Raw genomic sequence first — 16,129 nt, 5'->3', positions numbered from 1 at the left:
GTGCTTTCACTCACTGGCCACTTTATTAGAAACACCTACCTTGTGCTTCCACTCTCTGGCCACTTTATTAGAAACACCTACCTTGTGCTTCCACTCACTGGCCACTTTATTAGAAACACCTACCTTGTGCTCATAATCTCTGGCCACTTTATTAGAAACACCTAATCTGTGCTTTCACTCACTGGCCACTTTATTAGAAACACCTACCTTGTGCTCATAATCTCTGGCCACTTTATTAGAAACACCTACCTTGTGCCCCCAATCTCTGGCCACTTTATTAGAAACACCTACCTTGTGCTCATAATCTCTGGCCACTTTATTAGAAACACCTAACCTGTGCTTCCAATCTCTGGCCACTTTATTAGAAACACCTACCTTGTGCTCATAATCTCTGGCCACTTTATTGGAAACCCCTACCTTGTGCTGGAGTGAAGGAAGGCCTGTCTGGACACGGTTTCTGAAAACAAGGTCACTAATCAGTGCTAATCCCCGGCAGGTTGGGGTGCTGGTATCTGGACAGCTCTGGAGCAGATAAAGGCGTGGGTGTTTGTTTAGGTTAGAGCTGGCAGTCTTCAGCCGCGGGGGACAGCGATTAAACCTCCGTAACAATAAGGGCTTCAGACCTGTTTTCTTTCCCCTCCTGTTTCTCCTGCGGTCGGGTTCAGACAGCTGCCTGGTTCTGGGAGGGAGCTGCAGGGTGAACAACAGCTCCAGACGCTGCAATTACCCACTTATTTATCAGGCAGGCTCTGAGCGACAGGACCAGGGCTGGCGTTGTGCTCCGGGTGTCTGAGGCATGAAATGACACAGGTGAGACGTAATGAGTTAATGGACGGTGTGATTGAGCTGGGTGTCTGCCTCAGCTACAGCAGAGACAGAAATTATGGGATGCTCAGTAGTAGAAGGGAATTCTGAGCATCATGAATCACTAGAGGTTTGAATAACCTGAAGAAAATCCAGAGTCTGTGCGGCGTAAGCAGTTCCCAGGTGACTGCTATGCAGTTGCTAGGTGGTTGCTATGGTATTCCAGATAGTGATGTTTTTCCAAGTGGAAAAAGCATAGCAACCATCAGTTACTATGATATCCCAGGTGGCTGCTATGCTATGCAGTTGAAGTTTCGATGCTGTTTAAAGTGGTTGCCATGCTATTGCTGAGCAAGTGATGTGGTATCCCAGGTGGTTGTTATGATGTTGCTAAGCAGTTGCTGAGGTATCCCAAGTAGTTGGTATATGGTTCCAAGAGGTTGCTATGCTGTTACTGTGGTATTCCAGATGGTTGCTATGGGGTTGCTATGCTGTTGCTAAGCAGGTTCTATGGTATCCCAGGTGGCTGCTATGCAGTTGCTAAATGGTTGCTATGGTATTCCAGATAGTGATGTTTTTCCCAGTGGAAAAAGCATAGCAACCATCAGTTACTATGATATCCCAGGTGGCTGCTATGCTATGCAGTTGCAGTTGCTAGGTGGTTTATATGCTTAAAGTGGTTGCCATGCTTGCAGGTTGCAGGTTCTATGGTATCCCAGGTGGCTGCTATGCAGTTGCAATGGCATCCTAGGCGGAGTTGACTGGTGGTTGGTACGGTATTTCAGATGGTTGCTATGCTGTTGCTAAGCAGTTACTTTGATATCCCAGGTGGCTGCTTTGCTATGCAGTTGCTAGGTGGTTTCTATGCTGTTTAAATGGGTTGCCATGCTATTGCTGAGCAAGTGATGTGGTATCCCAGGTGGTTGTTATGATGTTGCTAAGCAGTTGCTGAGGTATCCCAGGTGATAGGTATGTGGTTCCAAGTGGTCGCTATGCTGTTGTATCCCAGATGGTTGCTATGAAGTTCAAACGTTGTTGGAAAGCAGTTGCTATGGCATCCCAGGTGGTTAATTTGTTGTTGCTTGGCAGTTGCTATGGTATCCCAGATGGTTGCTATGGGGTTGCTAGGCAGTTTTTAAGTGGTGCCGATGTTGTTATAAGCAGTTGCTATGATATTCCAGGTGATTGCTATGTTGTTACTAGGAAGGTTCTATTAATTTGAAGATTTGATTATTTTTTTTCCAGAGGGTTGCTAGGTGGCTTCTGTGGTGTTTAAAGTGGTTGCCATGCTATTGCTAAGCAAGTGCTGTGGTAACCCTGGTGGCTGTTATGATGCTGCTGAGCTGTTGCTATGGTATCCCAGGTGTTTGGCATGGGGTTGCAAGGTGACTGCAGGGACAAATTAGAGAGGTCAATTTTAATAAAAAAAATAATTAATCAAATAATTGTTAACAAATTTATCATAATATTAATTTTTTTTAATTAATTAATAATGAATCACGGCTGTTTTTGATACATAAGCCCACACTATCGTAGGATATGGGCCCTTTGAAGACTGCAGCTCTGGGTGACTGATTGGTCAAGGCCTTAGTAGCTTAGAGCCATATCCCTATATCTGTATCAGAGCCCACCGGAGAGCAACCCTGGAACTGGTGACAGTTTGTGCCACCTAGTGGTGATACAGTGCAACACTATCTGCTGCGAACCAGTATAGCAGACTGTGTTGGTATTACAGAGCACCTGCTATCACCTTCCAGCTAAATCTAAAAAGATCATTTAGATAATGCTGTTCAAAGTAAGTCACCTGTATACAGTAATATGCAAAGAATCCAAAGAAACATAAACGTAAAAAAATTCGAAACATTTTAGATTCATTTTCTGAACATTTGTAACATCTGTAAAACAATTAAATTTAAAATGTCTTTATTTTTGCACATTTAGTATTTTGCCAATTCAGTAAATAAGCAGTAATTGTGTGTTAAAATGTGTAGAATGTGACTTACTTACACTTTAAAATTAAAATTAAATTCTATAAAAAATAAAAATGTAATTAATTAAAATATTTTTTCATTTTTTAATTTAAATTTGTTTCAGGGTTCTAGATATAGATTAGTACTAATATCACGATGAACAATAGTCTTATGCACAAGTTAAATGACATTTGTTTTTTATTTTCTGAGTAAATAAGCAAATTAATTTAATAAAAAAAAAAAAAAAAAAAAAGAAGACAAATAATATTTGATCGGGGCGCCCAAGCTTTTGCATAGGCCTGTACTTATCTAGTGTCTGTGTGTGTTAGTAGTAGATATATATTAAATTAAATTACTCATTACACTCATACACATTTTTAAACTCTAAATTCCAGGACACATTTCCATAAAGCTATAAAATATTGAATTAAATATTTAATATTTATAAAAACTATAAAATAAGCTCAAGGCTTTTCATTTGTAAAACCTGTTAAGAAATATTATTTTTTTTCGGATGAAGAGTTTCTAAAATCGCTCTCGAGTGTTAGACGGTGTATCTGGTCATGGTTCATTAGCGAGAATTATTCAAAAGAGGGAGGAGACGAGCCGAAAACGGGCCGATTCCAAAACCCCAGAACTGTTACATCACAGTCCCGACTCGTTATATCTACACCCCCAACATTTACATGAACCTCGCCCTCAGGAGAAAGCCTTTCAAGGCTAAATGGAGCAGCTACTTCGGGAAAGTGAGGCTGAAAGGCTACAAGCTAACGCTAACCAAAAGCTCTGATCAGAGCAAGAGAGCTGATGAACGAGCAGGTGGGAGGCTAAACGCTAACCCTACCAAACCCTCCTACAATCTCTTCAGCTAGCTACCCACACCACGCAAAGAGGACTGGAAGCCGGGAAGACGCTGAAAGACCTATGCTACGTTAGGCTAGGCTAGGCTATGCTAGTGAAGATGCAGGGAGGGTACCTACACTATCCAGTCTAGACTTTGAAATAATTACAGAGAGTCCATGTTCTAGCATTAGAAGCTAAGCTAAGCTAGGCTAGGCTATGCTGTTGGAAATGCAGAGAGGGTAGCTACACTATCCAGTTTAGACTTGGGAACAATTACAGTTACATTACAAGTTCTGGTTAAAGCATTAGAAGCTATGCTAAGCTAAGCTAGGCTAGGCTAGGCTATGCTAGGAAGATGAGAGAGGGTAGCTACACTATCCAGTTTAGACTTGGGAATAATTACAGAAAGTTCTAGTTAAAGCATTAGAAGCTATGATAGGCTAGGCTAGGCTATGCTACTGGAAATGCAGAGAGGGTAGCTACACTATCCAGTTTAGCTAAGCTAGGCTAGGCTAGGCTAGGCTATGCTATTGGAAATGCAGAGAGGGTAGCTACACTATCCAGTCTAGACTTCAAAATAATTCCATGTCCAAAATAAGTCCATGTTCTAGCATTAGAAGCTATGCTAAGCTAGGCTAGGCTATGCTAGTGAAGATGCAGAGAGGGTAGCTACACGATCCAGTTTAGACTTGGGAATAATTACATAAAGTTCTAGTTAAAGCATTAGAAGCTATGCTAAGCTACGCTAAGCTACAGTAAGAAGCTTCTGTGGGCCATCGCAGGGCTGTAAACTGGCCAATCAGAGCAGAGCAATTTTTTTTAAATAGTGCTCTATAAAACAGAAAAGCAGTGCGTTTCATTTGGAGGTAAAAATAACAGGGTGGTAAACAGGGTGGTAAACCCGAAGTCACACTTAAACACTCTATAAATGCGTTCTTTGGCTTCTTTAGTGACTTTTAAGAATGTATAAATAAATCAATCCTCCTAAAGAAGATGTTTTAGTTTATTTTTAATCAAATTTGTTAAATAAACACATAAAAATCAAACACTTTTGGTTTAAGTACAGTAAAATGAGTTTAAGTGTCACAGGTTTCTTAATGGGCTGAGATCTCCGAAAGCATCACGGCGACGGCGGCTTATTTTAAGGTCACCAGTATGAAGCTTTTGGGCTCAGTGGCTCAGCAGCTCAGCAGATGTAGAAGAACAGCTACACCCATTTCATACAGAAGCTAATGAGGCTAACAGCTGAACTACTGCTAACACAAACCGAGCAGACGGACAGAGACAAAACAGCTTTTTAAAACATCGTCCGCTCATAAAGTGCCTGAAGTCCAAACCCAAACGCCTGGTTAAAAACAAGAGTCAACTCAGAAAGAGAACCGGACTCGTGGCGGCTCAGCACAGAACCCCGGTCAGCGGATCGTCGGCACACAGCTCCGATCAGCCGGCGGTCACTGTGAGGAGGTAAGGACTGATGCCGTGCCACGGTCTGCCCTCGCTGTTGCTCATGAACACTTGGCCAGATTCTCCCGTTCCTTCAGCTGCTGAGCCACAGCTTTGTCCATGGCGTCCAGAAAACTCTCCACAGTCAACACGGACGTCTGTGAACGGAGAGATATACAGACATGCAAGGGTGTCGCTTTAATGCTATTAAAATATCAATTTAATTAATTCATTAAATACATGTTTTTTATTCAATGTTTGTAAAAACAAACAACTCAAGGGAAAAAAAAAAAAGGTTCTGGAGTTTTTTTCGGGGTTCTAGATATACCAATATCATGACACAGTCTTATACAAAAGTTAAATGACACTTTGTTGATTTTCTGATTAAATAAGTAAATCATTTTTAACATTTTCTGCACATTTTAGACCAAAAAAAAAATGTTGTTTATTTTTATTATTTAAATTTTATCCAATTTTCACCCATTTTCTCCCCAATTTGGGCCGAAACTTACCCAACCCGAATGTAATCGCAATTCCCCCACCCCCAATTGTACGCCATGCCCCCGACATCGGTGAGGGTGGACCAACGCACCTGGGGAGAAGCGGCACATACCCGGCTTCAACGCACCAGCCTGCAGCTGCAAGCGATGTGTGTGGAAGGAGAGAGCGCCATCTACTCACCCTGGAGAGAGCGAGGCTAATTACGCTCTCTCTCTGGGTCCCGGCTGCCGATGGCTAGCAGCATGACCGGGATTCGAACCAGCGACCGTCTGATCATAGTGACAGACCGCTGGACCACCTGGGGCCCTTCTTTATTTATTTTGTAATTTTACACATGTATTTATTACACACACACACACCCACACACACACACACGTAATTATCATTTATTTATTACTCTAAAAATAATCATAGCTATAAAGCCATAATTCTTTTTACACATCATTTTCCCCAGCGTATTTAATTAAATTCCCACAAAGCAAATAAATAAATAATCATGGCAATTTGACTCAGGGTGTCCAAACTTTTGCATTTATGTGCACATGTACACATGTCTTATGCACAGGTTTGGGCACCCTGTCACATGACTACACACACGTCTACAGTCCCTGCAGAGACACTTCTGCACGTTTTAATAAAGAGCTATTGTTTATTGTCTTGATTTAAAATGTTCCAATAAATCTATAAATCAATTAATCAATAAATACATAAATAAATATAGTGTGCAAAAGTAATAGCATATTAATAACGTACTTTTTTTTAATGTATGCTAAATTACATGTGCAGGAAATGCTGATGTTTATAGGGGTTTGTTTATTTATTTAAACTTAGAACATTAACAGTATGTGCAATATGTGCTCCAGGGGAGCACAAACTTTCGCACAGGTCTGTATATACAGAGATACTACAAATGATTAAAGTGTGTTTGGGTTATTAAAGCATGTTCAGAGGCTGAGATCTGATGTTAAATCAGTCTGAGAGTCTGAGGTTAAATACCTTTGCATAAAGTGCATGAGCCAAAAAGGGGATTTTCCTCAACGTCCGTCCACTGAGGCCCACGCTCTTCCTGCGGAGAGAGGAAGACACTAATGATCACTCATCTCAACCCTAATATTCACAATGATTGAGGCTTCTGATGACTCTCCCATGAAGGTCAGATTAGTGCAGGTGTCGCTGCACAGTAGAACAGTGCTCCACCCCTCCGGAGTCTGCTCAGTCCTTCTGAGGGTCTGCCTATCAGACGATCCCACCAGCAGCTCTCTCTGAAAGTTCTCCTGGTCTTCCAGACGTCAGCTTGTCCTCCACCGTTCCTGTTAACTGCCATTTCTTAATTTAATCAGGAGCTAAGGAAACGGCTACCTAAGAAAACCCTGCTGCCTTCCTCTAGTCTTCTCCAGCTCTGTGGGCAGCAGTGATGGTAACGGTCAGAGTGCTCGGTAGGAGGAGCCCATGGCTGCTGATTGTTGGGACGAGGTTTGAGGAGTCTGGGTGTTTCTGCTTTGAAACTGGATAATAACTACAAACCCATGAAGCTTTGAGATCTTGGTAAAAGTTAGCCGAGAGCTCAAACCTCCTGGGGTGTCCAAACTTTTGAATGGTGCGGCTTTCCTACCTTTTTATCTTAAATTCGTACAAAATTAAAATAATCCGCTAATCTTGATTAAAATCTTTAACTTTACGTCTTTTAAAGAGCAACTACACCCAAAATCACACATCATAGCAGTCTTGCAAAGACCTTGTATCTCCATTTTGGGAGTCATTTTCACTTTTCTCCAGAACGTGAATCTGGCAGTGGTTCTTTACTTTGTATCCCAATTTCCTGATGAACAGACCAATAGAAACGCTCCAAATTGACGTGGATTAACTTTATTTTACACCGACTTTCATTAAAAGTTAAGAAGGGTTTTTCCTCCTCCTGTAAAAAGTCACCAGGTTGGAGGCGTTCTGTTCATGCCAAGACATTTTCAAGAAAGACAGGTCAGCTACAACGTGACCCGGGCCGAGCTCAGGGTGGCTACTCACTTTGCGATACTGTGCAGGTGCAGGCTGAGCTGCGTCACTTTGCTCTCGATGTAGTTCATGGTGTTCAGCTCGTCCAGGTTCAACAGCTGCTGCCTCGGGTAGATGATCTGCCGCTGGACGTCCAAGAAGAAGGAAAATAGGGAAGTTTAATGGTGAAATACAGATTTTCTGATCTGCTGACCTGCACACCTAAAAGGTTGAAAGAACCTAATCTGAGACCTCTAGCCAACCTCTGACCATTCGTTATAACTAGTATTGCACCGATACTGGCACTTTTCCATAGTATCAGTATCTGCAATAGAGAACACCGATACCATAAAGCTTACTGATGCCATCCTTTTTTTTTTTTTCCTTAAAAATGAATAAATAAATAGAAAATTTTGGTTTGAATACCACGAGACGATTACTTGTAATGAAATGTGAATTTTAAACACCAAATAATAAAAAGCTGTTGGGTCGAGCTTGCTTACTGCATTGTGGCGATTTTTTGAGTATTGAGTATTTAAGTCAAAGTTGGTATCGATATCGGTACTCTGTATCGGCAGACACTTTAAAATGTGATATCGGAAAGGAAAAAGTGGTATCGTGGTATCGGTGCATCTCTAATCGTAACCATCTAAACCTGCTGCAGCGCAGAAGTGGAGATCTTATTTGATGTATTTAGTGAACTCCAGAAGGAGCCATCATGCCTGAACTTGAACTTGATCTTGAGGTCTGGGCTGTGTTTTGGGCAGGTAGAACACAAACCTTCATGAGCTCCTCCAGACAGGATAGGTAGATGTTGAAGATGGCGCTAGCACTTGGGGGGCCGATATACTGCTTTATGTCTGCTCTGTCCACAAAGGCCAAGTCTATCTTCTCCGTTACATTGGAGGTAGTGAGTATCACAACGTTCGGATACCTGTATTTACATAAATAAATAAATAAATAAATAAAAATCAGACCTGTAATCTTCATGCACACACACAAACTTCTCATACCAGCCATTAATACTTCATATTATTATACACATACTTACAACATGAGGAGACCCCCACAGAGAAGCAAGTGTTGCTAGTATTGGGGTGGTGGGTCATTCTCAGCACTGCAGGGACACGGACACTGGCGAGTGTGTGTGTTAGTAGTGGTGTGTTGGGCTGGTGGTACGAGTGGATCGGACGCAGCAGTGCTGCTGGAGTGCTTAAACACACTGAGAACAGTCCACCAACCAGAAACATTCTGTGGGCAGCGATGAAGGACTAGAGGAGGACCAACACTAACTGTGCTGCAGCAGGTCAGAGAGCTTCAGTCTCCGACTTCACCTTCATCTAAAAGCTGGACCAGCTAGGCAGGAGTGTCCAATAGAGAGTGGACAGTGAGTGGACAGCAGCACTGCTGTGTCTGATCCACTCGTACCACCACCAGCACAACACATACACTGCTAACACACTTACCACCACCACCACCACCACCAGGTCAGTCAGTGTCACTGCAGTGCTGAGAATGCTAACCCACCACCCGAATACTACAGTCTGTGGTGGTCAGTCCTGTGGGGTCCTGAGCATTAAAGAACAGAGTGACTACAGATGGGTGCAGTATGGAACTATAGAACTACACAGTGCTCCTATATGGGAAGTAGATGTGATCTATAAGCATCAAGCACATGCTCTCTCTGACCGTTTGATCTGGTCCAGCTGGGTAAGGACTGAGTTGACCACTCTAACGGCATCTGAAGGCTCTGTTCCAGCCTGAGAGGCGCTTCTCGCTGCCGTCAGACTCTCCACCTGCCCACAACAACACAATTTTTTTTTGATCAGGTGCTGATGTTGGATAATTAGTTCTTCCACTCCGACTCATCCCAAAGATATTGGATGGAGCTCCATCGCTTTAAAGAACTTCAGGGACCAACGCTGGGGGGCTTTACACCCCTCTAGCCTGCGCTCAGCATTGGGCAGCAGGACCAGGTGGGAATGCTCCGGAGTGTCCCGTTCTACTGAAGCTGGTCTGGCTCCGTACGTTAGCTGCACTTACTAACTACAAGGGCTATCTGGATACTTTTGGACACACAGTGTATCTGTGAAGTGGTTTCCAAGATGTTTAAGAGCCTTTATGCATTTAAAAAGGAGCCAGAGAATGTGCTCAGACACAAGCAGAGACCCTTTCATGTTGGACGGCGTCAGTAAACCTCAAAAATTAAATCAGTGCTTCCAAAAATGCATTCCAGAGGAGGGTTTAAAACACACACACACACACACACACACACACACACACACACACACACACACACACACACACACTTACTTCACAGGTGCAAACACGTACAGCTTAGCTGCCAAGTGTTTAGCAACGCGGTGAACTGGAGTAGCCTGTGTAAATCAATAACCTCTACTGTTCCACAGCACTGAGACACTGAGACACGCACCGTGGGCCAAAGCTTACCTCATCAATTAGGACGAAGACAAGAGCCTCTTTGTCGTCGATCAGTTCCTGAATCTTCTGGAACATCTTCGTGACAAGTTTACCGCTCTGTAAAACACAGTCAGGACGGTTCAGTCAAACTTCTGCAAGAAATATAAGCAGTTCTGGAAAATACACTACACGGACAAAAGTATTGGGACACCTGCTCATTCATTGTTTCTTCTGAAATCAAGGGTATAAAAAAAAAAAAAAAAAGGTTATCCTGGAGTAACTGTCTACTATCCAGAGAAGAAGGTGGCTTTCTAATAGATTATGGAGGAGCATTGCTATGAGGATTTGATTGCATTCAGCGACAAGAGCGTTAGTGAGGTCAGGATGTTAGATGATGATCATCACCCCACCCCATCTCATCTCATCTTTCGCACAAGCCAATCGGATGTATAACCAGGACTGCAGCTATTAAGACTGTCAGTACTTCTCTACGAGGACTAGACAAGCTGTGTGTGCACATTTGCACATCTGCGTCAATAGCTGCATGCATTCCTTAGAAGGGGTGTCCACAAACATGTGGACATAGAGTGTATATTTTATTTGCTTCACATCAATTCAGATAAACATTTATTATATGGCGTCAACATTTCAGATCATCGGAGAGCATCAGCTTCCCCCCAACTACAGGACAGGGATGCTGAATGCTGAATTCAGGGTGGTCACAGCTTGTCTGCGAGTAGATCAGAGGGGTAAAAATGGATTAACCTGGATTAACCTGGGAGGACAACGATTTAAGAGCAGCCTGAAATCAGGACCATCTCCGCAATGATCAGGTGTGGCAAATCAGTCTCAGAATCGACCTGGTTATCCTGCGTTATGGTGGGTCAGGAGGAAGTCAGTGTCAGCCGTACCTCTGAGAACCACTTAGAAAACAGACTGTGGCTGTTGATTTCCACAAACTGTCCGTACGTGTATCTGCCAAACCAAGACACAACACATGTAAGTAGAGCAGAATTTGAGACGGATTAGTGCTCATATAAACCTGCTCACCTTCCGGACATCCGGATGGAAAGTTTTTGGGCAAGTGCTTTGCATAAGGACGTCTTTCCAGTGCCTGGAGGACCTACAGGATAAAAACCAACATAATCAACAAAAAAAATAATAAATTAACAATAATCATAATAATAAATCATCATCTACTTTATTGTTTTTTGTTCTTGTACAGAAGAATGACATTCTTAGAAAGCCAGGGGTCAGGGTGGAGGGTCAGCCATGCTACAGAACCACTGGAGATCAAGGCAGAGGGCAGCTCAGTAGATTCATTAGAAAGGGTGTCCACAAACATTTGGACAAATTGTGCATGTGGAGTGTATCATACACAAGTGGTGAACAATATGGCCAAAACGGTCATTGGCCATTTTATCAGAAACACTTGTCATATAGGCACATTTTGACCCATCTAACCCATTCAACAATGGATATGGACCACGACAGGACCACCACTATCCAAATACCATTTCAATGACTTTTGACTCTGGTTCTGGTTCTGTTCTACACAGGTGGGTTCTCCACAGTACTTTCAGGGTATATCTCTGTTGTGCCTCCCTCTAACAAAATAACCCCTTAAATTTCAACCCCTACAGTTTATAGCCTCCTCAGACAAAAGAGCTACGTTTGAGTGTGGGTGGGTTCATTGCATAAGCTCCACCCCTCCTATTATACTCTGATGGGCTTCTGCTCCTGCCTGTCCTCATTTATTTACTTCTAGTGAGAGTAGCATCACAGACATGTAAACAGAATTTGACTAATAGAAAGATAGAGACATTTTCTGGATGTTCAAACAATAGCATGGCCTTACCGTAAAGCAACACAACTCGATTCCAGGTAACCAGATTGCTGTCAACGTTTTTGTCAGAAAAGAAAATCGCCGTCGAGACATAATCCAGGAGCTACAGGAGGAAAATATGTATTATTACAGTGAATATGTAATATAATAATTTGTGAAATGTACTGTGGAACGGTTAAATATTTCTTACTTGTGTTTTGATTCCATCCTCATAAATCAAGCTTTCCCAAATGCCATGAAGCTCAGCTGTAGAGGAGAAAACAGGGAGTTAGTAAAGCAGTTTTACTTGACAGTACGCTTGTAAACTAGATGTCCAAATATTTGTGGACACCCCTTCTAATGAATGCATTCAGCAACTTTAAGTTGCACCCATTGCTGACACAGATGTGCAAATGCACACATATACACACACAGCTTGTCTAGTCCCTGTAGAGAAGGACTAGCAATAGAATAGGACTCTCTGCAGGACCAGGTAAACATCATGAAGCTATCGGCACCATGCTGCCTAATGCCAGGAGTGGGCTAGAGGGGTATAAAGCCCCCCAGCATTGAGGAGCTGTGGAGCAGTGGAAGAACTGTGTTCTCTGGAATGATGGATGGTGGTGGAGCTCCATCCAGTACTTTTGGGTTGAATTGGGAATGATGAGATGGGGTGGTGATCATCATCATCATCATCATCCAACACCCTGACCTCACTAACGCTCTTGTTGCTGAATGCAATCAAATCCTCACAGCAATGCTCCTCCATAAAAGACGGTAGAGACACTACTTACTCCAACGAAATCAAGATCAGCACCTTTTAAATCTCCTTGATTTCAGAAGAAACAATGAATAAGCAGGTGTCCCAATACTTTTGTCCATATAGCGTATGTTGGATGCGTCCGGGCTGGTAGTTAATGCTCTCCTCAAAGTGTGTTCAACTGTCCAATAAAGTTACAATAGCAACAGCTGGTTTCATGCAACATGCTAGTCGTGCCAATGTGAGATTTTGGGGGGCGTTCGAACTACCGGTGGGAGTCGGAAATGACTAATGTGATTGGAGAATGCAGTGAGGAAAGACGGTAAAGACTAACCTGCTGGTAGGAGCCAGTGATTGGCTGCTGAGAGCTCCTCGTCTTCCTCCAGGTTGAGTGTGCTGGGTCCATCGTCGTTCAGAGAGAAGATGTGAACGCACAGATTGCTCGTCTTCAGATCAAGCGGCTGTTGAGAGAAAAACGACAAGACAGTCCAATCACAAGACATCCACAACTAAAAAAAAAAAAACGTATGTAAATTATGCCCATCGCTGAGCCACCGAAATAAATTGATAAATAAAGCTTTCTGTTCTTGGCTGATAGAAGCAAAACCTGACGTGGTTCTTCTGCTGTTGTAGCTCTGTATCCTCCTCAGGGTTGTTGGTGGTGGTGCTGTTCACTCTGGGATGCTTCTCTGCTCTCCACAGTTGTACAGAGTGGAGATCTGAGCTACTGTAGCCTTTCTGTCAGCTCCAGCCAGTCTGAGCAGCCGTTCTCTGCAGACCTCGCTCATCTACAAGGTGTTTCCGTCTGCAGAACTGAGGAGCTGCTGCTCACTGGATGTAGTTTTTGTATTCTACCAGTCTGAGGAATTCTAAAGACTGCTGGGCTGTTTGGGTTCTAGAGATACTCAAACCAGTACAAGCACTGAGATCACATTTGTTCTCCATTCTGATGCTGCAGGTCTGTTTCTGTCTGAGTTTATGCACTGCGCTTCTGCCACACGACTGGCTGATTAGATAATTGTACAGGGCAGTGGGCAGTGGTGGCTCAGCGGGTTAGAGCACCGGGCTGTTGACGATGTTGGGTTGCGATACCCAGCCACTGTTGGGCCCGATGAGCAATGGGTTAAAGGCGGAGACAATCTCCATGGTGAATATCAGTGTCCCTAATAAACTGCTCTAACAAGGTCTGCCCAAAATAAGTGTCTGCACTTACTGCAGGTCCATCAGCGTCCACCACGGCAACCGACTCAACGTTTTTAGTCAGAAAGTCGTCATCGAACTCAGTCCACTTGTAAGACCCCATGATCAGGCTGTGTCGGTCCAGCAGAGCCAGGACATGGGTCCTCACCTCAGCCCGTCTCGCAGTGCTGCAGGAATGAACTCAAGGTGATTTACAGCAGTAAAACCAACAGGGATTGTCAGGTCTCACACTTTTATAGGATATTAGATATATGACATCAGTGGTCAAAACAGACTGAGCAAGGCACAGATCACGAAGTAAGCTGTGCTCTTCACTAGAAATTACCAGGGCAGGGCCTTTTTTTTAACCATTGCATGGTTTGAAACTTCAGCAGCGTTACATCAAACTTGTTTATTTAAAAAAAATAATAATAATAAAATTAAATATATAAATATACAAATTTAAAAATAAATAAATAAATATATATATATATATATAAAGAAGTAAAAATAAATAAATAAAAATAATAATCCAATTAACATGACACAGATCCTTTAAAGGTATATAAAATATATACATACAATAAGTAAACTAATAATAATAATAATAATAAATAATAACAATAATAAATCCAATTAACATGACACAGATCCTTTAAGGATATTGTATATGTATTTTTTACATATCCTTAAAATATCTGTGTCATGTTAATTGGATTTTTTTTTTTTATTATTATTTTACTTAGTGTATATATATATTTTACATACCTTTAAAGGATCTGTGTCATGTTAACTGAATTATTATTATTTTTATTTATTGTATATATTTTTTACATAAGTAAAATAATAATATTAATAATTAACATGACACAGATCCTTTAAAGGTATGTAAAAAATATATATACAATAATAATAAAAATAATAATAATAATAATAATCATAATCAAATGAACAAGACAAAGATCCTTTAAATGTGATATATATTATATATATTATATATATATATATATATATATATATATATATATATATATATATATATGTATATATATATAAAAGTACCTTTCAGATTTGACATGGACTTCTATATGAACATCAGCTCGGTCGACAACTCCGTCTTCACCAGGCTGCTGATTGTGATTCCAGCCAACTTCCATCTTCTCTCCATTCATCCTTTAAATGACAGAAAAGACAATGATCATATTAATATATATATATATATATATATATATATATATATATATATTAATAAATAAATAAATAAATGGGTCAGCTTGTACATTTTTTTTTAATACACTGTTATTAAACCTAATATCCACATCATTCACCACTTCTATATAATATGGAAAGAATAAAACAGAATTACAACTGTACAATAAATAATCATGCCACTGATGAAAAAGGGCATTAATATGTAAATATAACCCCCAGGGCTGCCACTTCTTTTGCTTTCCTGGCATTTAAGCGATGCGGGCTGATCTGTAGCTCATACCCTTACTGCAATGGTACACAGGCGGACCTCGCACGTAGATCCACATGCTAGTAGATCAGGCAAAATGGAGGCCAGCGGCTAGAAGAGGTAGCTAACCTCAAAGCTGCGTCCAAATGAATGTGCCGACACTAATGAACATGCCGAGGCAGCACACCACTGTACAACACAGCCTCGGTCAGGGCGGAAATCCCGCAAGCGGTCAGGAACTCTGCGCAGGGTGCTGGGCTGGACGCAGCCTGAGCGAAGTTAGCTAGCTAGCGGCGCGGCTAGTCAGCAACAGCGAGCAGAACCGCGGACATTACCGACAGACACGGTCTAATAACGGTCTAATAACGGTCTAATTCATGCCCTGCTGGACCGGACCGGACCGGACCGGACCGGTGTCGACATGTTTAATAAACACCATTTCCACCATAACTCACCTTCCAGCGCTGCTGCTCAGCCACACACTGCTGCCCGAGCTTCCCGCGCAAATATGAACTCCAGTCCCGCCCCTCCAGCATGACGCCAGAGGCCAACGCGCTGAAACCCGATTTGATTGGATGGTACTTTTCAACACGACGATCTGATTGGGTCGTTCCTGCCGTCAGTCACGGTTACCACGGTGATCTGCTCAAACAAGCATAACGTAGTCTAAGTCTGTCTGTCTCTCTAAAACATTAATCACAATATTATTATAATATAATCACAATATTACTATTTATTATAATATAATCACAATATTACTATTTATTATAATATAATCACAATATTACTATTTATTATAATATAATCACATTATTTATTATAGTATTAATCACAATATTATTTATTATAATATTGAGCACAATATTATTATTTATTATAACATTAATCACAATATTATTTATTTTATATATATATATATATATATATATATATAT

General features: G+C 41.7%; 1 protein-coding gene across 1 annotated transcript; it reads right to left on the bottom strand.

Moving 5' to 3' along the window:
- Positions 1 to 4,677: 4,677 nt before the first annotated feature.
- On the bottom strand, positions 4,678 to 15,720 carry trip13 (thyroid hormone receptor interactor 13). Its single transcript, XM_072659727.1, has 14 exons — positions 15,650 to 15,720; positions 14,798 to 14,908; positions 13,770 to 13,923; positions 12,891 to 13,017; positions 12,008 to 12,063; positions 11,830 to 11,920; positions 11,022 to 11,094; positions 10,883 to 10,946; positions 10,002 to 10,088; positions 9,240 to 9,346; positions 8,331 to 8,484; positions 7,584 to 7,696; positions 6,558 to 6,627; positions 4,678 to 5,218 (listed from the first exon to the last, which is right to left on the bottom strand). The coding sequence occupies exons 2-14, from the start codon at positions 14,905 to 14,907 to the stop codon at positions 5,123 to 5,125; spliced, it is 1,302 nt and encodes a 433-aa protein (XP_072515828.1). The 5' UTR covers position 14,908; positions 15,650 to 15,720; the 3' UTR covers positions 4,678 to 5,122.
- Between the last annotated feature and the right edge of the window lie 409 nt (positions 15,721 to 16,129).

The sequence above is a fragment of the Salminus brasiliensis genome, chromosome 1 (assembly GCF_030463535.1).
Source record: "Salminus brasiliensis chromosome 1, fSalBra1.hap2, whole genome shotgun sequence".
Classification (NCBI taxonomy): domain Eukaryota; kingdom Metazoa; phylum Chordata; class Actinopteri; order Characiformes; family Bryconidae; genus Salminus; species Salminus brasiliensis.
Note: the sequence above shows the minus strand (reverse complement) of the source record. Positions and strands in the feature narration are given on the sequence as shown.